The 27,110-nt window shown below is 43.4% G+C and overlaps 1 protein-coding gene across 2 annotated transcripts in view; it reads left to right on the forward strand.

The window, feature by feature from the left end:
* The window catches only part of UNC5B (unc-5 netrin receptor B), a 276,302-nt gene that overhangs the window by 222,828 nt on the left and 26,364 nt on the right, over positions 1-27,110 (forward strand). For both annotated transcript variants that reach the window (XM_081954501.1, XM_081954502.1), the window contains 7 exons: positions 409-573; positions 6,848-6,880; positions 14,484-14,678; positions 16,196-16,585; positions 18,258-18,345; positions 20,392-20,560; positions 21,921-22,154. In XM_081954501.1, coding sequence (XP_081810627.1) covers positions 409-573; positions 6,848-6,880; positions 14,484-14,678; positions 16,196-16,585; positions 18,258-18,345; positions 20,392-20,560; positions 21,921-22,154 — 1,274 coding nt within the window. The remainder of the gene's footprint in view (positions 1-408; positions 574-6,847; positions 6,881-14,483; positions 14,679-16,195; positions 16,586-18,257; positions 18,346-20,391; positions 20,561-21,920; positions 22,155-27,110) is intronic.

Consider the following 27,110-nt stretch of genomic DNA (forward strand, 5'->3'; position numbering starts at 1 on the left):
CCTCCCCCGGCCTGTTGCAGGCCGAAATGGAGCCTCCGGGGGCTGAGATGCCTTGGACAGTCTTAGGCAGGTGGCCTGTCCCATCAGTAGGCCACTCCATGGCCTTCCCCACCCTGAAATACCTCATGTGCTCTTAACAAGTCTCGCATTCAATTAGCGAATGCGTGGGCAAAAGTAGGGAGTGATCTTGTTCAAGGTACAAGATTCACTCCTGCTAATCCTCAGGTTACAAATGGAATGGGCAGGCTTTGCTACATTCGTAACTCGAGGACTACCTGTAGCAGCCCTGATCTGCAGCAAAAAAACGACCACCAAAGGCCTTCTGACATAGCCCATTTGATAAGCTTCCCTTTTCTGATTAGCTTTCTCTGTGCTCATGTGTGTGTTTTTTTTTCTTTGGCAATGCAGTAGATGGAGCTTGGACTGAATGGAGCAAGTGGTCAGCCTGTAGCACCGAGTGCACGCACTGGAGGAGCCGGGAATGCATGGCTCCATCTCCCCGAAATGGAGGCAAGGACTGTAGCGGCGTCCTGCTTGATTCCAAAAATTGCACCGATGGGCTCTGTATGCAAAGTAAGTTCAACCTCCAGAGGCTGGGAAAGAAAGGGCTAAGATCAAGAGTCAGAAATGTTCGAGGTGATGATTGAGTTCTTTTTAAGACTTTGTAAACTGTGAGGCGCCTTCTGAAGGTGTGTCTGGGAAGATTGGTAAGACGCGATTGCTGCATCTGTCTGCTCCCAGCTATTTTTAATGTTTTAGCCTAAACTAGTCCTTCGACCACAAATTGCTACAGCATTTATAGGATAATATTCATGCTTGCAAATCTGGAACATTATATATTTACAGAGGAGTGATGGGTTGCTATTTGTTTTACTACCAGTTTGCTTGTGCGATTGTGCAATGCTTCTGCGCATGCACAGAAGTGTCTGGGCAGGTGGGCAGAGCCTCCCGCCGCCGCCACTACCGGTTCGCAACCCACCTCTGTTACAGAGAAGTGATGGGTTACAGATTCCTACTGAGTACTTTGTGGCAGCAAGTTTGAGTTCATTCTACATTCTGCATTAAACAAGCCAAAAAGTTGTACCAACTTTTTCAGGGAATAATTTCAGAACTTTTTTGATGGATTGGGATTTCAAGTTGGAACAATTTGTAAGGATACGTGCTTTGGGATCGAGCTGTGGATATTGAAAATCAGGGAAAACAAATTTCATGTATCTTGGTGCTCAGCTAGCAAATGCTTGGAATGAAAGTCCGCATCACTCAAAATAATTCCATCTTCTTCGTTATAAAGAGAGTCCTTTGGTTACGACCATAATGGGCCTTGCCCATTCTGGTTGTAGGTCATAGCAATTTTTAAATGGGGAATTCTATGGCAGTTGTCGTAAAAGAAGCCCTGTGGTCTTCTTTGAACCCCGTGGTTGTTAAGTGACCCCCGTGTTGTTAAGTGAACCAATGGTTCATTATTGATGCAATTTTGCCAGAAACTGCCAGTAACTGCCTGTTTTTGGCAAAATCATCATCAAATATGGTCATGTAACCATGGGGGGGAGTTGTCCGTCACAACTTCAGATCCAAGTTACCTTTTTGAAATAGTCATTAAGGACCGCTCATAAATCAAGAACTACCTGTATAAGACTATTTCATTAAAAATCAACTTTTGTGAGATCTACTGACTAATTTTCTTCTCTAAGATACATCATTTTTTAAAAACCAGGAAAATGATTGAGAATCAGTAGTGAAAATTAGTGAATAAAATGCCTCTTCTTCTTGACCAATTTTGAGTCACAATCTTGAAGGTTAATATTCTACAAGCAAATGGAAGTATCACACTTGATATATTTGGCCTTCTATTTAACATTCCTTTATATTATTGCAGGCAGAAAGACTATTAGATAGACCTAAATGCTGTTTTAAGAGAATAGCAGGCATTTCATTTGAAAATAATGTATCAGTTTTGTTTTTTAATCTTTTCAATGTACAAAACTATTTCTGCATTAGGTCCCAGGTCAAAGGATCAGGAATAAGCGATAATATACTTATTTTCAATGAGTGTCTGAAATTCTCAGTACAGGTAGTCCTCGACTTACAACCAGAATTGAGTTTAAAATTTATGTTCCTAAGTGAGACATTTGTTAAGTGAATTTTGTCCCTTTTTAGGGCTTTTCTTGCCTCAGTTGTTAAGTTAATCATTGCAGTTGTTAATTAGTAACCTGGTTGTTAAGTGAACTTGGCTTGCCCATTGACTTTGCTCATCAGAAAGTCGCCAAAGTTGATCATATGACCCCAGGACACAGCAACCATCATAAATATGAACCCATTGCCAAGCATCTGGTTTTTGATCCCAGGACCATGGGGATGCTGCAATGGTTGTAAGTGTGAAAAACAGTTGTAAGTCCCAGTGCCGCTACAACTTTGAATGGTCACTGAATGAATTGTTGTAAGTCAAGGATTATCTGTACATCCCAGTAATTAATGTTACTGCTTTCCCAGTTTACACTTCGACAGCACAAAGAATGTTGTTAGGCAGCTGCAGCAAATACATATTTCAGTATTATAGTCCTTTAGGGCTTCAGGTTTATCCCAAAAAGGATGCTGTTGGTCAGTATCCTCTGGCACATTTACAGATGTTCCATAATCTCATTTTAAGCCAAGCCAGTAGCTGGTCCGTCACAAAAAAAGGCAGCCGGCTAAGTAAGCGTTTTGTCAATTTAAAAAAAAAAAGGTTATAGCTTTTGTGTGGTCCTAATCCATCTGTTCCAAATAAAATCGGGAAGAACAGAAGAGCCAATATATTTATTGCTCCCATTTGAGAAATACGAATAAATTACCTGAGGAAGCAAAAGAGCAAACTTTGCTTCCGTAATGTCTCTGGTTTGTTTGTTTTTTTAGGAGCAAACTTTCAAGACTTAGGTGTTTTGTTTTCCCGGTGTGTTAGTGCTGCCACCTGCTGTTGTCACAAGGACTTCTGTTGTGGCAACAAATTGTTTTCCTATCTGGGTGGTTTTGCTATCCTAGAATACTGTCCCTTGAAGCCTGCCTCTGCAATTTTAAATAAAGCTGCTGAATCGACCTTTTAGAGCAGGGGTCAGCAACCTTAAACAGACAGACAGACAGACAGACAGACAGACAGACAGACAGACAGACAGACAAGAAAGATTCAGGATAAAAAGTCCTTCCAGTTGTTATGCCATAATACTGACAAATCCTTGTAAAGACAGTTTGGCAATAAGTTTACATGGAGCGCTGAAAACATGGGATATATTTCAGTCATAGACTCATATCTGCATTTTATTAAGAGAGAATATAAATTCTCCATTTTAACAGCGCTTTCAGTTAAAAAGGATATCGGTATATTTTTTTCTTACGAAGAAGCAGGAAAACAGAAAATCAGAACGGACGATTTGGTTTTTCTTCAGTTCTCCTGAACATCCTGATTTTTATGGTGCAGCTAGATCAGAATTGTTCTATAACTTCAATTCGATATATGGCCCCTTGATTCTGGTATAAGCTCTAGGGGATTTCTCATTCTTTTATGTCAATTATGGCATCTTTTCTGGTCTCCTGGAATATACGTATGGATGTTTTTGGGCGTGGTTTGTTCTCCAAGCTTGTTTTCAACTTAGTTTCTGTACATTTTGTTACCAGACTAGGTAACATCATCAGCAGGATTTTCTTGTCCTATTCCCCTTAGCTTATAAATGTCTTGTGTGTGACAGTTTGGTCAGTTGCTCGTGTGATTGGCTGTCTATTTGGAGCTATATTTAAATTCTGAGCAGCTGATTGGTTCTCTTGTTGGTCGTTTGAATGGTCTGGTTTCTTACGTATTCATAAGCTGGATTTAGATCAGGGGTGTCAAACTCAATCTCATTGAGGGCCGCATCAGGGCTGTGGTTGATCTCAGGGGCTGAATGGGCATGGCCAACTGGGTGGGCATGGGCAACTTGACGCCACTCCCCAAATTCCTGGCATCTTTCCTCTTTGCACTGGATAGACCGGGCCGAAGCCTTGCTGACCCAATGTTTCAATACAATACAATAGCAGAGTTGGAAGGGACCTTGGAGGTCTTCTAGTCCAACCCCCTGCCTAGGCAGGAAACCCTATACCGTTCCAGACAAATGGCTATCCAACATCTTCTTAAAGACTTCCAGTGTTGGGGCATTCACAACTTCTGGAGACAAGCTGTTCCACTGATTAATTGTTCTAACTGTCAGGAAGTTTCTCCTCAGTTCTAAGTTGCTTCTCTCCTTGATTAGTTTCTACCCATTTCCTCTTCGCATTGGGTAGACCGGGCTGAAGCCATGCTTTCCAGCATGGCCCTACGGGCCAGATCTGACCACATCGGATGACACCCCTGATCTAGATCAATATGCTTGTTAATTACTCCTTTGGTAGAATACCAGGCTTCAATAAATTCACGTGTGTGGCGGATGTTGGCATGGCCAATAATTTTTGTTCCTTCTCAACCAAACTGATGTTATTATATACCGTATTTTTTGGAGTATGACTCACCTTCCCTCCCCCTCCAAATAGCATGGAAAACGGGCCGTTTTTTGCAAAAATGAGACATTTTTGCCTTCCCCCAGCCCCCAAAAGCACCATGTAGGCTTCAGCAGTACTGGAGGAAGGCAAAAACGCCTCTGATTTGGCAAAAAACAGTCCGTTTTCCACCCATTTTTTGCAAAAACGGGGGCGTTTTTGCTTTCCCCCAGCCCTGCTAAAGCCTGCAGAGTGTTCCTGGCGGCCGGGGAGAACAAAAACTTTTTTTCCTACTTACCTCTTCAAAATCTTGGTGCATCTTATACACCAATGCGTCTTATAGTCTGAAAAATATGGTACATGTTTTATTCACATTTCGCTTCCCCCACTCCCACCCTATTTCAGTAAATCTGGATTTACACAATTGCACTTAAGCAATTTTGTTCCAATTCAGGGCAGTTTTGATATGTGTTAGTTTCATCTATGCAAGGGAATCACCAGGAAAAAAAATGTAAAAGAGCCAGAGTTAGCATCTAGAAACAAAATCGTGTACACAGGAATCTAACCAAATGGGTGGAATGAATCGATGTACCGGTGTTTGCATAAACACCTTTGATCAAGAAAGTTGCAAGACAGGATAAGTGAGAAGTGAGACAGTTTTGTCCTTCTGCACAGATGAATCATTAGAAGATGCCTATCTCTTTCACAAGCAATATTATGAGCTTTAGGACAAGAGACGACTCTGAAGTAGAACAGAAAACAGGGACTCTAACCCATCAGAATAATTGCCAGAGGCAAATAACATGGAACTACTGCTCCTCTGATTGAATGCTTAGATTTGCTGTGTCTTGTTATTTACATCCTAAGGTGGACATAGAAATATTGAAAGTGTGTACATGCTGATTCATATCTCCTGATGCGTACATAGTAAAAATGACTGCAGTTTAAATAGAAATGCAATGTAACATGCCCCTGTGGAAATGGTAACTGTGTATATCAGTGATGGTGAACCTATGGCACGCGTGCCACAAGTGGCACCCGGAGCCATTTGTCAGGGCACGCGAAGTGCTGCCCTGTCAGCTGACCAGCGTGCATGCGGGCGCTGGCCAGCTGAGTTCACCTTTTTAAAAGCTATTTTTCGCCTTCCCCAGGCTCCAGAGGCTTTATAGGAGCCTGGGGAGGGCGAAAAGAGCCTCCCCGTCTCTCCCCCCCCCCCGGAGGCTTCAGGGACCGTCCGGAGGCTTCCCTGACACCTTCGGAGCGCTTAAAATAACCCTCCGAGCAAACCGGAAGTGACTTCCGGTTTGCTCGGAGGGTGGTTTTAAGCATTCCGAAGGCTTCAGGGAAGCCTCCGGACGGTCCCTGAAGCCTCCGGAGGGCCTCCGGGGTGGGCGGGGGAGGCTCTTTTCGCCCTCCCCAGGCTCCTATAAAGCCTCTGGAGCCTGGGGAGGGCGAAAAAAGCATATAAAAATGGGGGTGCGCATAGTGTGCGCATGCGCACTGGGGGATCGCGCATTGTATTATGGGTGCGGCACGCCCACACACGACCCCCCCGCACTCCCCCCACTTGTGGCACGCGAGCCAAAAAAGGTTCGCCATCGCTGGTGTAGATGCTCATAATGAAAGGGCTGCTAAGACTATTTTACAGGTCTTTTATACTGCATGAGATGGGCTTTTAGCAGAGGATTCTTTAAAACAGTAACAATAACAATAGCACTCAGAGTTATATACACTTCACAGTGCTTTACAGTCCTCTCTAAGCGGTTTACAGAGTCGGCCTCTTGCCCCCAACAATCTGGGTCCTCATTTTACCCACCTCGGAAGGATGGAAGGCTGAGTCAACTTTGAGCCTGGTGAGGTTTGAACTGCCAAATTGCAGGCAACCGGCAGGCAGCAGAAGTAGCCTGCAGTACTGCACTCTAACCACTGTGCCACTGTGGCTCATGTGCCACTGTGGCTCATGTGCCACTGTAGCTCATTAGAACCCAGTAGAGTGCATGCCCAACATATTGAGCTGCTCTCGGGTTCTCTTGTGGTCATTAACACTACATCCCAGGCCATAAGGATGCTCAAACTTTTAAAACATTAAACAAAGTGTTCTACTAGAGTTGTGGGTCAGTAGATGATTAAAAAGTAAAGATTGCACAGCAGTTGTCTAAAATGCCAATGTTTTTTTTAATTCATTATTTTCTTCTGCATGTAGCTTTTATGTTCCATTGTGTTTAAATTTTCCATTGTTCCTTTTTCCTTTAGGTTTGCTGGAAAGGGTGGGGGATAATCAGCCTTTTGTTTTCTGCTTATTACCATCATCACTGTCATGTCATCCTCATTTTCTTTTCTTTTTTTCTTTAACTTTTTTTCCCTCTAACAGATAAAAGATTTGTAAGCGAACCCAAAACTCACCGTAAGTCTCCATTTCATAGTCATTTATTTTCATTGTTCTGCATTCAAGTGATAATATTGTGTGGGTTTTTTTTTTTTTTTTAAAAAGAGTTTCTATTTCCCTGATGCCAGGGCACACCTGAAGAAGTTCTATTGAAGGAATAGTTCTTCATAGCTAGAGAGGATCAAGAGGGACAAATACAATTGAAGGAAACTTTGGAGATGCAACCATAAAATAAGTCCATCCGGAGGCCCAATGAATTTTGCAAAAAGCGAACTTGATTTATTTTTAAGAGTCAAAGGAATTTTACTTTAAATTTGGTAGCTGAGATACAATAGTTTTCACCTCAGTATTAAAATTCAATTATTAAACGCCAAGCCCCAGAAAAAAGAGAAACACATAAGTCTCTTGCCTTCAAGATTTCCCAAAATACCCACTTTAATAATTCAAATCTATGGTTCCTTCATTTATTAAAAAGGTGATAATAATGCTCCAATTAACTGCTGAGTAAAAGGAGAAGGATCTATTACTGTGGCCGTGATTGCAAAAGTACTGGTATGATTGAGGGAAACTAATTAGTCTTAATTATATTTGCACTATTTATAATTATAACAGGATTAGCTGGACATATCTCTTTTGAGATTAGAGAAAGGCATCCCACTGTGGAGGAGAAAATCTAGCATCTGGAGTTTTTTTTCTTCTATTTCTGTGCCATTTTCTGGAAAATCCTTCATTGGGCAAAACATGGAGTATGATAAAGACCTGAATCCTAAGTGGTTCTAAACTAATTTTCTTCTTTTTCTTGCAAAAACATGACTGGAAGGCTGAAGAGGTCTGTTCTGTCCTAGGCTTCCCAAGAGCAGAAAGCAAACTCTTTCTCCTGACAAAAACCCCTTTTATTAATTGACTGTGAATTCTGCTTATTCACATCCAACAAAGTCTTTCAAGGGAGGATTTACAGTCACAGACCTTATCTGGCTTGGAGAGCTGACAGGCCGATATCTGCAAAACTTGGCAAGGAGTCTCAGAGAGTCACGAACTAATTAAGCGAACTCATTGTCTCCTGCAAACTCCACTCCCCTTTTGCTCCTCTTTTATTTCCTCCACCTGTGGCCTTACTCCCAAGTCTACCCCTGTTCTTTAGCTCTGCCCTTCATCTGGCAACTCTGCGCATGGGCACACTGGGAACAGGCTCCAGCTGTTCATCTGCTTCTCTGATGTTTGACTCTGAAGGCAGCTGATAACTGGCATACGGCGCTGCCCCCCTCTCTGCCTTCAATGCAGAGTCCTCATCAGAGCCTTCCCCAGACTCCATGTTCCTCCCCAACCTCCTCACTGTCCAAATCTGCTGCCAGCTTTGTGCCCTGCCTTCATGGGTAAAATGCTACCGGTTCAGGCCAGTTCGCCCGAGTCAGTAGTAAAAAATGCTACTGGTTCCCAGTTCTGATAGTAAAAAAATACTTTAAAAAGTTTTTTTTTAAAGTTCTGACGATCGCTCGTTGCACAGCTGATCTTTGGAACTTTTTTAAAAAAACGTTTTAAGCATTTTTTTTTCTACAGGTTCTCTGGAAACACAGGGGTGGGGTGGGGATCCGTTTTTGCTCCCAGCAGGCTTCCCTGAGGCCTGCTAGGCCAAAAACAGTGGGGTGGGGGGGGTGCTGAAAAGAAAGAAGAAAGAGAGAGAGAGAGAGGGAAGGGGGAGGGGGAGAGAGAGGGAGGAGGGAAGGAAAAAGGAGAGGAAGGAAGGACTACAAACCTGGCACTAGACACAGCTTCAGAGGATAATCCAGGGCTGGAAGGGAGAGGTCATCTAGTCCAACCCTGCTCCAGCAGGACATTGTTAAAAGTGAGTTTCTGTCTTTTGATCCCCCAGTTACATGACTACATAGCCACGCCCTCCCAGTCACATGACACACACACACCCTCCCAAAGCCACGCCAGAACTGGTAGTAAAAAAATGTAGATTTCACCCTTGCCTGCCTTCCTCTCTGTTGGACTGCCAACTCACACCCAAGGCTCTGAATTCCTTTCCCAAAATACCATACTAAACCCCGATGCATTATGTCTAGCTAGAAAAATGAATAATAGGAACAAATTCAGTTCTATGTAAATCAGGGGCGTCCAAACTTGGGAACTTTAAGACTTGTGGACTTCAACTCCCAGAATTCCCCAGCCTCCAGAACCACAGGTAGTCTTTGACTTACAACAGTTCATTTAGTGACAGTTCAAAGGTAGAAGGGCACTGCAATAAAGTGACTTATGATTGTTTCTCCACATTTACGACCATGGTAGAATCCCCATGGTCATGTGATCTACCTTCTGACAAGCAAAGGCAACGGGGAAGCCAGATTCACTTATGAACCGTGTTGCTAACTTAACAACAGTACTGTTTCACTTAACAACTGTGGCAAGAAAGGTCGTAACATGGGGCAAAATTCACTTAACAAATGTTTCAGTTAGCAATTGAAATGTTGGGCTCCACTGGGGTCGTAAGTCGAGGACTACCGGTAAAGGTTCCCTTCGCACATTATGTGCTAGTCGTTCCTGACTCTAGGGGGTGGTGCTCATCTCTGTTTCAAAGCCGAAGAGCCAGCCTTGTCCGAATATGTCTCCGTGGTCATGTGGCCGGCATGACTAAATGCCAAAGGCGCATGGAACGCTGTTACCTTCCCACCAAAGTTGGTCCCTATTTTTCTACTTGTATTTTTACATGCTTTTCAACTGCTGGGTTGGCAGAAGCTGGGACAAGTTATGGGAGCTCACTCCGTTACGTGGCACTAGGATTCAAACTGCTGAACTGCCGACCTTTCTGATCGATAAGCTCAGCGTCTTAGCCACTGAGCCACCGCGTCCCTCTATCAACTACCTGCAATAGGAACATACTCAGTTCTATGCATATCCTCCGAACTATATTTCACTTAAATCTTCAACAAGATTGAGTTCAAAAAAATCCCAGTAGAGAATCCAACTAAGCTGTGGGCTTTCTTCCTGTAAGATTTTTTCCCCTCTCTTAACTTGGGTCTTTTCCCCCTCCTCCTTCTCCTGATTTTTCTCTTGGCCACCATGTACTTGTTGATAGCTTACAGGGCATCCGCCAGCCCTCGTTTTTGCTTTGTGGGAATTGGAGTGTTCCTGTCCGCCCTTCCCGTTGCCAATCCCTGAGGGGAATTTTCCACAGTGGCTGCTCTCGGAGGCTATAAAAGACCAAAGCATGTGCTCTTAATTGAACATGCAGCATAAAAGATGTAATTGGTTCTGCTTGATGGGGATCCGGCACAGAATAATTTTCATCATTATTAATTTAGGGCTCTCCCTCCCCTTCCTCTAAAGCCCATCAAAAATCAAATGAAGGGTTAGTAAATATTAACGCCGTTCAAGTATCCTGCAAGGTTTCCCGGATATTGGATAGATTTGGGGCCATGTCCCAAAACCTTTATGCTCTTCATCCCATGCCTGTCTTCATTCCCTCTCCTAAATTCCGTGAAGCCTGAAGAGCCATTCCTTAGCTCTGTGATGGTGAACCCATGGCATGCCTGAAGTGGCACACAGAGCCATGTCGCCTGGCACACGCGGCGTTGCCCGTTCTTCTGTGTTTCTGCCATGCATGCACGCATGACAATCAGTTGGCCTTTCTGGGTGTGGCAGTGACAAAAACTGGAAGAGCTGGTCTTCCGTTTTCCAGTGTGATCATACGCGCTGGCCAGCTGATCGTCACACATGTGCATGCACGCCAGTAACCAGATGACTAGCTGGGCACTGCACATGAGCGCACTGGAAACCGGAAGTTCATTTTCTGGCACACGCATTCCCCCTGGGCAGCTCCTATTCCAGGTTGCGTCCCAGATGGGCTTGCATGCATGCCCTTTTCAGCACTTGGTGCTGAAAAGGTTTGCCATCACTGCCTTAGCTCATGGACAGGGAACATGTGGCCACAGATGTTGCTAAACTAGAAGTCCCTCTTCATTATTGGAAAGAAGGCAAGTTGTACTCAGCAACATCTGGATATTACTGTTTCACCCCATTGATCACTATCATATTCTTCCTTCCATTCCCACATTTTTCTTTCTTTCATCGGATTTAAGATTGGCATTCTTCAATGTAGGTCCAGGCATCATGCTGCTATGTTCATCTGTAATTCAGTATAAAGTCTTCCTGACCGCTCCCAGGTAGTGTGAAGCATGGTTTCAAGAAGACGTTTCCCATCGCCATTTTCTGGGCTCTTTGATTTATTTGCATTACTGGCCACTCTGTCCTACAGCCAGGGGATTTCCTGCTGGGTGTTTATGTAGACATTAAATGAGTTTGGCCCTGGTTAGCTTTGCAAAATCAGCCAAGGTTGACTCATTGTTAGTCGCGAAGTCATTTCCGACCCATCATGACCCAAGGCCTTCCTGCCCTCTACCATCCTCTGGAGTCTGGAGTCCATTTAATCTCCAGTGACTCCATCCAGCCACCTCATTCTCTGTCGTCCCCTTCTTCTTTTGCCCTCAGTCTTTCCCAGCACTAGGCTCTTCTCCAGCGAGTCCTTCCTTCTCATTAGGTGGCCAAAGTATTTGAGTTTCCTCTTCAGGATTTGGCCTTCTAAAGAGCAGTCAGGGTTGATCTCCTCTAAGACTGACCGGTTTGATTGCCTTGCAGTCCAAGGGACTCGCAGGAGTCTTCTCCAGCGCCATAGTTCAAAGCCTCAATTCTTTGGCATTCAGCCTTTCTTATGGTCCAACTTTCACAGCCATACATTGGAAGTGGGAAAACCATAGCCTTGACTATGCACACTTTTGTTGGCAGGGTGATGTCTCTGCTTTTTAGTATGCTGTCCAGATTTGCCATAACCTTCCTCCCCAGGATCAAGCATCTTTTAATTTCTTGGCTGCAGGCCCCATTTGCCTTGGAGCTTGACTACATGATGCCATTTGGTTGAGCATATATATCATAATAACATTATAGTAAATATTATAAGGGCGCGCTGCAGGAAGAAGATTGCATGTCCTTACCAGCATTACTCATAAATATATACAACCTCTAAGCTACCTGATCTGTATTTCACCTTGCAGTGAGACTGGTGGACCGAGGAATTAACTTTAGTAACAGCTAATGATGGAAACCAGACAGGAAGGTTCCTCCATACACCTTTACCATCTGTATGAAATCCCCTCTATCGAAAACGTCTATTTTAAATTACCAGTTTCTTCTCCTTCATTTCACTTCGATATTCCCGCTGTCCCTTGATGAAGCCTCTCCCAGAGGACCACACACCATGATAAATACAGCCCAGATATAATTGCAGCATTAAAAACCTCCTCAGTTCTGCTCCATATATTCTACCTCACAGAGAAGGGGACTCCAGGACACATGTGGCGAAAACCAATCCAGAAAAGCTGGAAAGAATTGAAAAGAAAAGGGAGACGGGGAGGAGGGGAGAGGAGAGGAAATCAAGATAGGTCATGTGGATGTTAATCCCTTTGCTATGCCTGGAGTAAATTCATCGGCTTAAATCAAGGTGAAGTGAGGCCACAACATTTTGAAAATGGCCAAAACCTGATCACAGCTAGAAAAAAAATATTATGTACCCTGGAGATCCCACTGGCATTTAAGTGCTGTAGACTTTTTATTCCCCCTGGTTCTGATTGGTAGGCTTCTCTGAAGAACCGCATAGAGACTGAATTTATGGCTTACAGTTTTTGACATAAATACCACTGAGCGGTGGCTCAGTGGCTAAGTTGCTGAGCTTGTCGATCAGAAAGGTCGGCAGTTCAGCGGTTCGAATCCCTAGTGCCACATAACTAAGTGAGCATCCCAGCTTCTGCCAACCTAGCAGTTTGAAAGCAGGTAAAAATGCAAGTAAAAAATAGGGACCACCTTTGGTGGGAAGGTAACAGCGCTCCGTGCGCCTTTGGCATTTAGTCATGCTGGCCACATGACCACGGAGGCATCTTCGGACAATGCTGGCTGTTCGGCTTTGTAACGGAGATGAGCACCGCCCCCTAGAGCTGGAAACGACTAGCATGCATGTGCGGGGAAATCTTTACCATTACCACTTATGCAAGTTATAAAGGTGGAAATCAGGAGCCATTAGAAAGAGGTGGGGAGGGGGAGAAAGAAACACATATGCAGAAAATATAATCGCCAGCTTAGCTGCTCAGGACCCAATGCTGCTTTTTTCTCTAATCAAGGAGAAACCTGCAGAAGGAATTGTTCTAATTCAGTGTTTTTCAAACGTGGCAACTTTTTAGATGTGTGGGCTTCAACTCTCTGATTTCCCTAGCCAGCAGGATGGTTGGGGAAATTCTGGGAGTTGAAGTTCACGCATCTTTAAAAATGCCACATTTGAAAAACACTGCTCCAATTCATTCTTCGTGTTTGTTGTCCAGCATTGGTATTGGTATACGCATTGCGCAGACCAACTCTTGTGATTTGCAACCATGGTTTATGTCACACTGCAACTCCAATAAACCACATCCAAACAATAACTTAGCATGATGTACAAAGCAAGCCAGTGATTCTACGGAAAGGCCTCTTACTATATTTCTTTGGAGGTGGTTTCGTTTGCATTGTGGCATTGAGTAGGTGCCTGCTTTCAATGGCTCCTTCCAAAGGGCACAGTTCTCTGATCATCTCTGGGTATTTGATTTCTTATATCACTGGCGGTCCTCCCCCCCCCCCCCGGCCTAAGCACGTATGTCCTTTCCAGGGATGGGCTTCAAAAATTGCAGCAACGGGTTCGCTGCCCCTTTGCTGGGTGGGCATGGCCACGGTGGGCATGGCCTAGTCAGCCTCCTGCACCACTGCGAGGGGGGGGCATTTTTCACCCTTCCCAGGCTCCGGAGGCTTTCCTCATTCCCTCAGATTTTTATGCGTCTAAATAGGAAGCCTGAGGGATGTGGTGGCTCAGTGGCTAAGACGCTGAGCTTGTCAATCAGAAAGGTCGGCGGTTCAAATCCCTAGTGCAACGTAACGGAGTGAGCTCCCGTTACTTGTCCCAGCTTCTGCCAACCTAGCAGTTTGAAAGCATGTAAAAATGCAAGTAGAAAAATAGGGACCATCTTTGGTGGGAAGGTAACAGCGTTCCATGTGCCTTCGCTGTTTAGTCAGGTCAGCCACATGACCATGGAGACGTCTTTGGACAGTGCTGGATCTTCAGCTTTGAAACGGAGATGAGCATCACCCCCTAGAATCGGGAATGACTAGCACATATGTGCGAGGGGAACCTTTACCTTAAATAGGAAGCCTAATTGACAGAAGACTGGCAAATCAAGAGATTAAGAAAACTACAGGGCTCCCCACCCAGGTTTAAATAGCTTTCTCATTATTTCTTTATTTCCATTCTCAAGCCCTGAGAGAGGTCAGAGGATGAACAAGGGAACTGTAACTGTTTTTGAATCTTTTGGCTTTGATCCTCATGTCTATGGAGATTCTCGATCATCCAAGTCACAGTTGTCCCAAAAGTGGTTTTTCTAAAAGGCAACTGGACTTTCTTAGTTTTCTTGGCCTTTTAGGAAAAGCACCTTGGAGATTATGATCCTTATGTTTGTATAGCCACAGTTTAACTGAAGGGTTTTAAATTAGAAATGGAGCAAAGAAAAAGTGACAAGGCCATCTAATCTCTCTCTCTCTCTCTCCCCCCTAGTACTGGAGGCATCTGGCGATGTGGCTTTATATGCTGGCATAGTGGTGGCCATTTTCGTCTTCGTTGTTATCTTGATGGCTGTTGGGCTGGTTGTGTACAGGCGAAACTGTCGGGATTTCGACACGGACATAACTGATTCCTCTGCGGCATTAACAGGAGGCTTCCACCCAGTTAATTTCAAAACTTCCAGAAATGGTAAGATCCATCTTGCTCAGCTTGGAATTTTGCACCTTGTGTTTGTGTAACCTTCTGTGTATTGGTGAACCTTCTTAGACAGACAGACAGAGGTCAAATCTGAGGTTTGAACTGATGGCCCCTGTTCTTCTTTTATTCAACCTGGGGGTGAACATGCTTGATTTCTTTGCACAATACAGTTTCCATTAGAACAATAAGAATATTAACAAAAGAGATGAAGTAAAATAGGGGAGGGAGGAGGAGGAGGATCCTGTTAAGTAAAAATGTCCATAATTTCATATGATTATGAGACAACCTTCTCCCTCCATTTGTACTAAATAAGGGCTGATTGGCAGACCGGTTCACCTTACATTGCTGTAATGCCAACTTCCTTAGATAAGTTTTAATAGATAAAGTGCCTCTTTTTTCTATGTATCAGTTTTCCTACGAGAAATTTGTGTCATATATATATAAATGGGTGTGTGTGTGTGTGTGTGTGTGTGTGTGTGTGTGTGTGTGTTCGTTCCAGCATAATTCTGGAACGCCTCAAGCAATTTCAACCAAACTTGATACACAAATGACTTACTCTCTGGAAACAAATACTGTGGGGGGTAAAACACCCCTAACATCCCTCGGGGGAGGGGTGTTCTGTTAAGATGCAGCCTGTTGTGCCTTACATGAATTCTACTGTACTGTTGTAAAATGGCTTCTACTGTACAGCACAGTGAAGTTGCCATGGTAACGGCTCCACAGTGCTCCACAAGGGGGCTCTCTCTGGTAAGGGGGAAAATCCAACAGTAGAAATTTGGTCCGGACATTTTCCCCCTATAAATAAATACCCGGGCAACGCCGGGTTATCGGCTAGTATGAAATAAAATAGCTCTTTTCAACCGGATGTCCCGAGTACGTTGGAGAAGACCCCCTCATCATAGCTAACATTATGAAGGAAAATGTAACCTAAAATATCTGGAAGGCACCAGATTAGAAAAAGGCCAGTGTACAGTAAATAACTGCAGACTAGTTCATTGCACCAGATTCAGATTCCATCTGATGAAATGGAAAAGTCCAAAAAAATTTCTGACATGATCAATATGTTAGCATTGAAAGATTCTAAAGAACGCTGCTACGTTTTCTGTGTCTGAGAAATATTATAAGATAGGAATTAGGTGTTTTAGTAATTAATGAAACATATGCTTGAATATGCTGTTGGCATAAATTCTATGAAATGGATAAAGTTAACAGATATACAACTGAATATTTAGTAGCTTGTTTAACTGATCAAAGCAAAAATTGCCAGTAGAGCATCACCCTTTCTACTCTTCGCTGTTTTATGGCAACAAATTTATTGTTGTCCATAGCAGTGGCAATCAAGGTTCAGTATTGATTTACTATTTAGGCAAGGGTTTTTTTCCCCCCTAACTCATTACCAAGATGAAAATAGTTGCTGTTAATTTAATGTGTGCTTTCTTATTATATTACATTTTCCTTTATTGAAAATGCTTACAGGCTATTAAACATTTTTCTGCCTTCATTTTCAGATACCCCCCAGTTGCTCCACCCTTCAGTGCAGCCTGATCTAACTGCCAATGCCGGTGTATACCGTGGTCCTATGTATGCCTTGCAAGATTCCTCTGACAAGATCCCCATGACCAATTCTCCGTTGCTCGATCCGCTCCCTAATCTCAAGATCAAAGTGTATAATTCCTCCACAGCATCCTCCTCCACTGGGATGCATGAAGGAGCAGACCTGTTAGGAGCCATGCCCCCAGGCTCCTTCCCAGGGGACAGTCACCGGGATAACCATTTCATGAACCTAAGAAACAAAAGTATGGGCTCCCAGCAGCTTCTGACTCTGCCTCGAGATCCTGGGAATAGTGCCACGGGGACATTCGGCTGCCTGGGAGGAAGACTCGTCATCCCTGGCACAGGTATGTAAGGGAATACACTTTTCACAAGATGAGCATTCAATCCAGTGATGAAGCCACAGTCCAAGAGAATAGGAGAACAGGCTATTTCAGAACCATGATGTCAGGCCTGGAAGCCCTCTTTTGCATTGGGCCTTCAGGCCTGCCACATTTCGTGCTGTGGGAAGCTGCGATTGTATGGAGCTGGGGAGATATATAGTCACAATAACATTCCTTCCTCAGAGAGTCAAGGACATTCTGCCCTGCACCTGGAGGGGTGTGACTGGGAGGGATCTCCAGTTGGGATGGTGCTTTGATTGGACCATGTGACGGGCATGTGGGTGCTGGGCAGGGGCTTGGACTTTTATTTGGGTGGGGAAAACCTGGAAGCTTTCAGATTCGGGTTTCCCCAGATGTGCCAATATGACATCTCTAGTAAAATGGAAGTTCGAGGAACTTCGAGCCTCGGATTCTTATTTTGGGGGTGTTGCTTGGAAACCTGGCACATGCATTGATTAGTTATGGGACATAAAGTCAGTTATAAGGTTTCCTCTGCCCAGTCATGTGTGACTCTAAGGCAGGGGTCTCCAACTTTGGGAACTTTAAGCATGGCGGACTTCAACTGCCAGAATTCCCCAGCCAGCCCGCCGGCAGCAATTCACCCCTGACTAGCATATATTTACTTTAGTTCAAGCTAGCTCATGATTGACCTCACACAGACACTGAGAATACAATTGTTGGGATTATTTAAGTCATTACAAGAACTTCAGCAAAAGATCTTTGACTGCCAGATTGTTAAAAATAACTTCCTCCGTTCCATGGACTTTCTTTCAAGTAGATTGGAAAAAAATAAATGACCATGTACACCGTTGAAATGTTATGATATCAAGATTTATACCAGAGGCATCCTTCTTAAAGATAATTTGGGTAGTGTCTATTGTCACCATCAAAGATGTAGCTACTAAAACAATTGTTAAGCCACATTCATTTTTTTCCCAGAATAATTAGACATAGTTCCAGTGGTGGGATTCAGCCAGTTCGCACCTATTCGGGAGAACCGGCTGTTAACTTTCTAAGCAGTTCACAGAACCGGTTGTTGGAAGAAATTGCTTTTTTACACTTTACAGGGCTAATCCTGTAAGGAAGGCAGGAAGGAAACATTCTGGTGTTGTTTCTTGCCTAATCTTTATTGGCCTGCTTTCAGAAACCGCCTCTCTGGTTAACCCTTATTACATTGTAGCAGCTAAGGCAAAGCGCCCATTGACCTGAGTGATGTTGAGTTGGCCACGGCCACACAATCACATGACCACCGAGCCACGCCTACCCAGTTGGTCATTAGGGCAGAGAATCGATTGTTAAATTATTTGAATCCCACCACTGCATAGTTCCCCATATAAAGATGATAGCCAAAAAACCAGATTATGACCTTGCTTGGTGGTTTCCTGGGAGCTACAGTGATTGTAGGATTGGTCAGTTGCAACTTATCCTGACTTCTTTCCTGCAGCCCAATTCAGGAGGGCGAACAGATCCATCAGATATTAGTTATGAAAAAACAGAAGATAGAAGAGACTGTATAAAGTATCCTATGGAATTAAGAATTGTATCATAAAGCTGTAGAGAGATAGACATAGAATGATGCTCTAGGAAATGGTCTTCGTTATTTCATCTATTACTTCTTCTTCTTTTTCTTTTGTAGGTGTGAGTCTGTTAGTGCCACATGGAGCAATTCCTCAGGGGAAGTTCTATGAAATGTATCTGATGATCAACAAAGCAGAAAATATTCTGTAAGTAGATCAGATCATGTATCTTGTCTTATTTTTTTACTCCGTACTCCCTAAGCCTAAAAGTGATATCCAATTAAAGGATATCCAGGTAAGGTTTCTTTTTATTATATTATTTTAGAACAGTCTTCCCCATCTTCGTATATACATTTACCTTCAAATGTTAGCATACCAGACTAGATTCAAGGCAATCTTTCACATAAGTCTCAATATTCAAATTTATCTTACTCAGTTCGAACTCCTAACAAAAGAAATTAAAAGTGCAGATAACTTACTGTATTTTTCGGAGTATAAGATGCACTCCCCCACCCCCAAAGAAAAGTACTGTGTTTTTCAGAATTTAAGATGCACTGGAGTATAAGACGCACCAAGATTTTGAAGAGGCAAATTTAAAAAAAATAGTTTTTGCACTCTGCAGACCTCCCAAAAATGGCCCGTTTTCCACAAAAACTGGCCCATTTTTTTGTCAAAGAAAGGGCATGAATAGACTTTAGGAGGTTTGTAGAGTGCTCCTGGGTGCTGGGCGGGGGGGGGGGGATCCAGCAAAAAGCGGCTCGTTTTTCGCTCATTTTTGCTCTCTCCAGCACTTAGGAGCATTCTAGAAGCCTCCTAAAGGCTATGCACGGCCATTTTTGCAAAGGGGGTGGGGTTTCGGGGGCCCAAAATGCTGTATTCAGTGTATAAGACGCACCTAGATTTTCACCCTCTTTTCTGAGGGAAAAATGTGCATCTTATACTCCGAAAAATATGGTAGGGGGAAATGTCTATGCATCTTATAGAGTGAATGTTGCCGAAGCCCTGCCCACCTGCCGGCCCCCACCCTTTGGCCTCTGCCTCCCAGCAATTTGCCTCCTTGCAGCAAACAGGCTGTGCTGAAGTTGACCAGGCTGTTTGCTGCAAGGGGGCAAATTGCTGGGAGGCAAAGGCAGATATTTTTTTCTTGTTTTCCTCCCCAAAAGCTAGGTGCGTCTTATAGTCCAGAGCATCTTATGGTCCGAAAAATACAGTAACCCCCTCACTAATTGGTTGCACAGTCCTTTGGCTATTAGACATATCCTGCTCCTTTATGCAACAGTTATACTACTACTACCAATTTCCATCCAAGAATCATAGCTACAATTAGATTGCTTAAAAACACCCTTTCCCAACCACGTGTCTTCCAAATGTAATGAACCAACTCCCATTGCATGGCCTGGAGTTGATAACATCTAAATGGAAAAAGCTGCTAGCACCTTACTGAAATCATAGGATTCTTTCTGAGTTGAGTTTAGGATGACATTATTTATTTATTTGTATCCCAACTTTATTAGTTTTACAAATAACTCAAGGCAGCGAACATGTCACAATACCCCTTCCTCCTATTTTTACAACAACAACAATAACAACCCTGTGGCAGTGGTGGGTTCCGGGCGGTATGGGTGTACTGGTAGTAGCCGGGAGCAGCAGCCACCGTAACGGTATGGTGGCTCGTTTGGCCCACCCGCCCGCCTGCGTTCTATGGCCGTTTATAACGTGACCGGCCAATTGTGCATGCGTGCACAGCATGCGGCGCTTGCGCGACCACCGCCGAGCAGCTGGGTGTCACGGAGCAGTGGTGTGTGCATGCATGCACAGCGCGCATGCCCAACCAGAATGCCTGGCCCTGTGTGCAGCATACCGGTCGTGACGGGATCCAGAACCCACCTCTGCCCTGTGGAGCTGGGGTGGGCTAAGCTAAGCATTTCGTAGCCACATGTATTCAGCAAATTAGGTCAGAAAAGTGCTTGGGATAAAGAAAAGAAAAATGAATCAGGGCAAGGAAAATTAACAATATTTATTCACTTAAATATGATGCTAGTTTAAGAAAAAGAATATTTCACATTTTAAAAATAACAGAATGTTACATGTGTTAACAGTTGTGAACTTCAGTAGGTATGCATTAACTTCAGTATTCCACTCTGTCTTGTTCCTGCTAAAGAATATGGAGTTCCATTTTCCCAGATATCCTTTTGCATTTCTAAGCAGAGTTCCACAGAGCCAACCAAAGTATCTTGTGTTTGTCCTTTCTAGCTTTCCCTCTGAAGGCACCCAGACAGTACTGAGTCCCAGAGTGACCTGCGGTCCTACGGGGCTGCTCTTATGCCGCCCAGTCATCTTGACTGTTCCACATTGTGCAGAGGTCACTTCCCCAGACTGGATGTTGCAGTTGAAAACCCAGTCCCACCAAGGACACTGGGAGGTAAGCTGAATTAACCAGATGATGATGATGATGATATTGGAGTGAAGTCCTATAGAAGAGGTTGTAGTGTTCAATGTGTGTTGCTTCTCCGAGCAGCATGGCGGTCTAGTGGTGAAGACACTCATCTTCCACTCGGCAGGTTGAGAGTTCAATCCTCAGTAGCATCAGATATTTCTCTCCTAGGGCACAAAGAAAAAAAAAATCTGCTGCAAACTCCGCAGGGCATCAGGAAGGGCATCCGGCCAGTAAATGCTCAGCTCCAGCCAGTCGCCTCAACTCTGGATCCAGCCCGTGGGGTGCTTAAATCTGGCCTATAGGGCCAGCCTAGAAATAACAAAAGACTGCCTCTGGCAGCCAAAACAGGATGCGGGTTTTGGTATTAGTATTTAGCAGTTTTATTCCTAATTCTAGATCCCCTTAGTTATGAAGAAAACAGTCTTCTACTGCCTCAGCCAGCCTGGTCAATATTCAGGGATGACGGTGATTGTAGTCCTGCCACATCTGGAAAGCCAACTCAGAAAAGATCAGCATCTCTATTCTATACAACAGTATTAAGTATGGTTAGAAAGTGTAGTATTGGGTAATAACATTAAAACCAATGTATTTAGTAATATTAATACCATATTTTTGGACTATAAGACGCATTGGTGTGTAAGGCACACCAAGATTTTGAAGAGGTAAGAAAAAAAAAGTTTTTATCCTCCTTGGCCCCAGGAGCCCTCTGCAGGATTCAGCAAGGCTGGAGGGAGGCAAAAAAACAGGGTTAAAATGGGTTGTTTTTTGCAAAAATGGAGGCCTATTTGCCTTCCCTCAATCCTGCTGAAGCCTGCAGGGTACTGCTGGGGATTGCAAAAACACCTCTGTTTTTGCGAAAAACGGCCTGTTTGACACCCGTTTTTCGCTAATATGGGCTGTGAGGGCAGGGCTTTGGGAGGCCCAAAATGGCTGTATTCAGTGTATAAGACGCACCAACATTTTCACGTTCTTTTAGGGGGGAAGGTGCATCTTATACTCCCAAAAATACGGTACTTCCTGGTACAGCAAGTCAAAATTTAGATAAGAATGATGGAAACTCCTACATACATAACCCTTCAAAACATGACAGACTGCATTTTGCAAAGCCACTGCTGTCTCCAAAATATAGGACATGTCAATCACCAAAGTTTGCTTAACTCCAAAATTTAAGTTTTCATTTTAGCTTTTCTTATCGCATTCAGTCCTTTCTATTTTTAAGGTACACAATTTGTACAGCTCTCGTAATTGGGGAGGCAAATTTTTAAGTAGTTACTCGTTAAAACGGGCACCCAGGTGGAACTAACAATATTTTTAATCCCTTCTTTATCCCCTTTTCCTCCTCCAGGAAGTTGTGACACTAGATGAAGAGACTTTAAACACACCTTGTTACTGCCAGCTGGAACCCAAGTGCTGCCATATCCTGCTGGAACAGCTTGGAACGTACGTCCTTGTGGGAGAATCCTATTCTAGGTCGGCCATCAAGAGACTGCAGCTGGCCATCTTTGCTCCCACCCTCTGTACCTCATTGGAATACAATCTCAAAGTATATTGCTTGGAGGACACACCTGATGCTTTGAAGGTAACGCATAGCGGAGGTTCTTCCTCTCCTCTCTGCTATCAATAAATAGCTCATACGTTTCTTGCACATACACACTTAGACGAACAGATGAATGTAGGTTTCACCATGGCCTCCTCCATCTGGGGGTTCTCCCAATGTATTGCATTGTCATTCCAGACTTCCTAGTCCATTGCTGGCTGGGTGCAATATGAATTTTATGACAACTCATCTAGACGTGATGGCGAACCTATGGCACGTGTGCCAGAGGTGGCACACAGAGCCCTCTCTGGGGGCACACGCGCCATCGCCAGCTGTTCTTTTGGTTTCCGGTGTGCAAATACACAGCTGGTCTTTGTGGGTGCCGGAGCAACAGAAAACGGCCTGAAAATGCCCCCCCAAACACCCAAAAACCAGACCGGTTTTCTAGCTGTTTTGGGGGTCATTTTAAGGCCAAAAACAGCCCTAAAACAGCCTGAAAATGACCCCAAAACAACCTGAAAACAGCCAGGCACCAGGCATGCGCACTGGTGTTTGGCAAACAGCCAAACACCAGTGCCAGCCAACTGGCCTTTGGGTTTCTAATGCGCACATGCACAGCTGGTCTTTGTGGGTACCGGAGCGCTGGAAAATAGCTTGAAAACGGGCCCCAAAACAGCCAAAAACAGACTGTTTTGGGGGGTCATTTTCAGGCCAGAAGCACCCCTAAAAACAGCCTGAAAATGATCTGCAAAATGGCCTGAAACAGCCAAAAAATAGGCATACATGTGCCAGCCAGCTGGTCTTTGGGTTTCCAGCACTGCGGTGCGCGCACATTCACGCATATTCCGGTTTGGGCATTCGATGCCGAAAAGGTTCACCATCACTGACCTAGAGTTGTGGAAAGTGATTGCAAGAACGTATTTGTGATCCGATTAAGAAAATCCTCAGACCATAGAGGGCATTTTTCCTTCATGAAACTGAATGATGAGTTGCTTATCTTAGAGTCTGTGCAAAGTGATGTTCGCTCCATATGGCTTTAACAGAGACTTGACATAAGTGTAATGACAAGGTGGGGAAAGTCACAAATGTATCACATATGGTTTTGTGGATCACAACCAGCAATGGTGTAATTGGAACTGTGCTTTAATCATCTTTGCCTTGGCTTATCATCCACTATTCAGTTCACCAGCAGCCAGGCAATCACGTTGCAGAAGTTCAAATGTAGATGCCTACAAAGTTTTACCCACTAAATTATTTTCCTTTGGTATATCTATGAAGTGCAATGGCTTAATGACAATGGAGATGGTCTCAGCTCTGGCGGTTTGAGTACTAGCAAGTGGGTGGTGGAGTGAGCTCCCATCACTTGCCTCAGCTTATGCCCACCTTGCAATTCAAAAGCATGTTCTATGCGAGTAGATAAAATAGGTACCACTTTGGTGGGGAGACAAGCTGGTGCTCTGTGCAGGCAGTCAGATTCCTGATGGCTCTGAACATTCGCAGTTGCGGTGCCATTTGCAAGGCAGCTCCAGAAAGGATGGTGCCCTTGGATGAAGCTGAAAAAGAGCCACTTGTCTTTCTCTCTAATGTAAAGGCGGCTTGCCCTCCTGTGGCACATCTTGGGAAGAGCACATTTCCCATAATAGGGTTGGTTCCTTGGCAAGCCAAACTAGTACTTTGCAATAGCATCGTGGGCCTCCTGGCTACTATAACAGTGCCATACGCTAATAATAATAATTGGTATATCTATGTTTGTCCTTCAATGAGAGAAATAGAGGTGGCTATCATTATTACAGCTTTCATACCACCCAGAAATTTTCAAAATGGGAAATGCAGACCAGCTTCCTCAGTTTATTGTCATTGTTTGTTTCACTGGACTCATCCCAATCTGTATGGCCAATGATCAAGGATTGCTGTATTTTTCGGAGTATAAGACGCACCAAGATTTTTTTTTTAATTGAAAAGTTTTAATAAATTTTTACAAATATCTTCCCCTTCCCCTCCCCTCCCTCCACCCCAACCCTACCACCCCTCCAAGCCTCCCTCCCCCCAACTTCCCAAAGCAAATACAGGGTATAAACCTTTAACAATCATACACCAACATAGGCTAACTAACTATAACATCTTTGCTCCCTCTTGTACTTTAACTCCCCTTTTATTAAACCAAATTTTAATAAACCAAACTATAACATTCCTTATTCATTCCTAGACTAATTAAAGCTCCTTCGTCCAATGTTTATTTTAAATATAGTCAGTCCATCTTCTCCATTTCGACTTGTATTTCTCTTCTGAACAGCCTTTCCAATATACTGAAATTTTCGCCATCTCTGCTAGTTTTAACTTTAACTTTTATTTAATTTATAGACCGCGCCCTCTCCCAGAAGGGCCTTTACTACCTTTAACGTCCAATCTTGAATGATAAGCAATTCTTCCTTCTTCCTGCAATCTTGTTGCCATTATTAAGTTCAAAATCAACCTAGTCTCTATAAGTATACAGTCTGTAATTATACCTAGCAAAAACAACTGAGGAGTGAACTTCAAAATGCTTTAGTTTCCTTACAAATCCACCATGCATAATAATACATAGCATCAACACAATCACATTTCCATTTAAATTATAAGTTGAGATACACACAAACTAACTTTTTAAGATCTAAAAACCATCTAAAAACATCTTATAAAGAGTCTCTATCAAATTTTATTCTTGCATAAATTATCATTTCTTACCCAAATCTTTTTCCGTATTCCCATCATTATTGTAAATTCTCCCATTTACCGTCTCTATCTATATTTTATGCCCTAATGTTCTTAATTATACTTATATAATCTCCCAATTAAAATTGTAATATAAACTCCTAAATATGTAACCTTTTTTACTATCTCACATCCTATTAATTTTTCTGGTTCTTCTTTTGGATTTATCCTGGATCGTGAAACGCTTGTAGTATTCCATTCCTTGTTTCCCTGATAACAAAGTAAATTACATTATCTCTTGATAGTTGTCTCTGCCTGACAATCCATGAACTAACCCGATAATTTTTTTTCAACCTGCCAGCCATATTCTGCTTTTAGTTCACCAGTTAACTGAGTGAAAGCTTCTACAAAAAATTCTTTCAAATTTACTTCGTTATATTCTTTCAAATCTCTTATTCTCAAAACAAATTCCATCACTGTGTATTGTATCATTGTAACTTCTGCCTCTGATTTTTCAATCTTGATTTGAAGCTCATCGACTTTATTCTCCAAATTCCCATTAGACTGAGTGATTTCTTCCACCCTATCGCCCAATGATGTTGCAAAAACAAACGAACCCTTAAACACATCCACTGTACCCTCTCTTATTTGTGGACTACGGGTTTGAATTAAGTCCTTAATTTCAGACATTTCATCAGACACATTTTTAAGGGCAGTTGCAATCCCCTCCTGCAAAAACAAAACTTGTGCCTCCAAAGCGCCCCGGAGAGCTTCAAATGTCACCATTTGTGTATCCGTTCCAGCACTCTTAGAGGCACTTGTATTGGTTTGTTTTAAAAGCATTTCTGAATATCCAAATCACACTTTCCAGCAACCAACTTATTGAGTCCAGAAAGTCCACTTAATCCCCAAGCTTGTTAAATCTTGTAACTTTAGACATGAGCTCTTGAGACTTTTAGTAACGATAACAAACAATTAAGAAATACTTTCCTTTTAAGTTTCGCTTTGATCACACCCTTTGACTTGCAGACGCCATCTTTATTACCCTTTGTTCTTTTCAATTTTCACAGAAGGAAGTAAAACTGCATCGGAGTTAAGGTTTGTGCTTGCAGTTATAAAAACTCCCGTACTTGCTTTCCCTGCTTTTTATTCAAAGGTAGATAAGCATTGATTGCAGGGGGTGGTCGCGACGTTTTGTTTCTGCTGCAGCAGAAGCATCCCGAGATGCGGAGCTTTGTCGGGCTGCTGGGGAGCTACCCTTCTCACCACAGAATTACTCCTGCGGGTTTATGGGGGGCTCCACCCGAAATGCCCGGTAACTCTCCTCCCCCTCTTTTCCCAAGGGGAGAGTTTTCAAGCCGCTTGACAGCTGGTTTGCGCTGTTCTAGCACCTTAAACACGATCTCGAGGCTGGCGTTCCCAAAAAAACATCTTCCAACGCCTGCGGTGCCACCCGCAAGATTTTGAAGAGGCAAATTTTTAAAAAAATGTTTTTGCCCTCTGCAGACCTCCCAAAAACGGCCCGTTTTTTGTGAAAATGGGCCCGGGTTTTTTTGTCAAAAAAGGGCATGCATAGCCTTTAGGAGGCTTGTAGAGTGCTCCTGGGGAATGGGGGGGGGGTGCAAAATGAGCAAAAATTGGCCCGCTTTTTGCTCATTTTTGCCCTCCCCAGTCCCCAGGAGCACTCTGGAAGCCTCCTAAAGGGCATTTTTGCAAAGGGGGCAGGGTTTCGGTAGGCCAAAAATGCTGTATTCAGTGTATAAGACTTACCCAGATTTTCACCCTCTTTTTTGAGGGAAAAAGGTGCGTCTTATACTCTGAAAAATATGGTAAGTTCCTAATAAATGTTCTAAATTTCTTTATGTATTTTCATTAGGACTGGAGAAGGGGACAGTGTGTCCCATAATCTAAAGATTAGTTGATCACGTTTATAAGTTGCTGGATGTCTCTACATATATTCTTGTGTTCCATAGAAATGCATTGAGTTTGCATAATGTTACCTACGCAAACAACGTGGGGATCGAAAGATTATCCATTTTTGAATTTTCATCTTTAAATACCTGTGCCTTTTAGAAACACTTTTGTCTTTGTTTCCTACTTCTATACTGTTAGCTTTCCCATATTAAAAAAAAAAGCTATAATAACTTATTCAAGAAAATTGATTGCTTAGTACTTCTTGTCCAGCTCTCTTGTTTGCACTTACATTAGAACTTCTCTGCCCCAAAGAAGGCTTGCTGGTAATCCAAGCATGCAATGTGACTTAGAAAAGCGGTTACTCAGGGGAGCAAAAACAGCCTGATGCAATGA

The sequence above is a fragment of the Natrix helvetica genome (genome assembly GCF_964273705.1).
Source record: "Natrix helvetica genome assembly, chromosome: 5".
NCBI classification, from domain to species: domain Eukaryota; kingdom Metazoa; phylum Chordata; class Lepidosauria; order Squamata; family Natricidae; genus Natrix; species Natrix helvetica.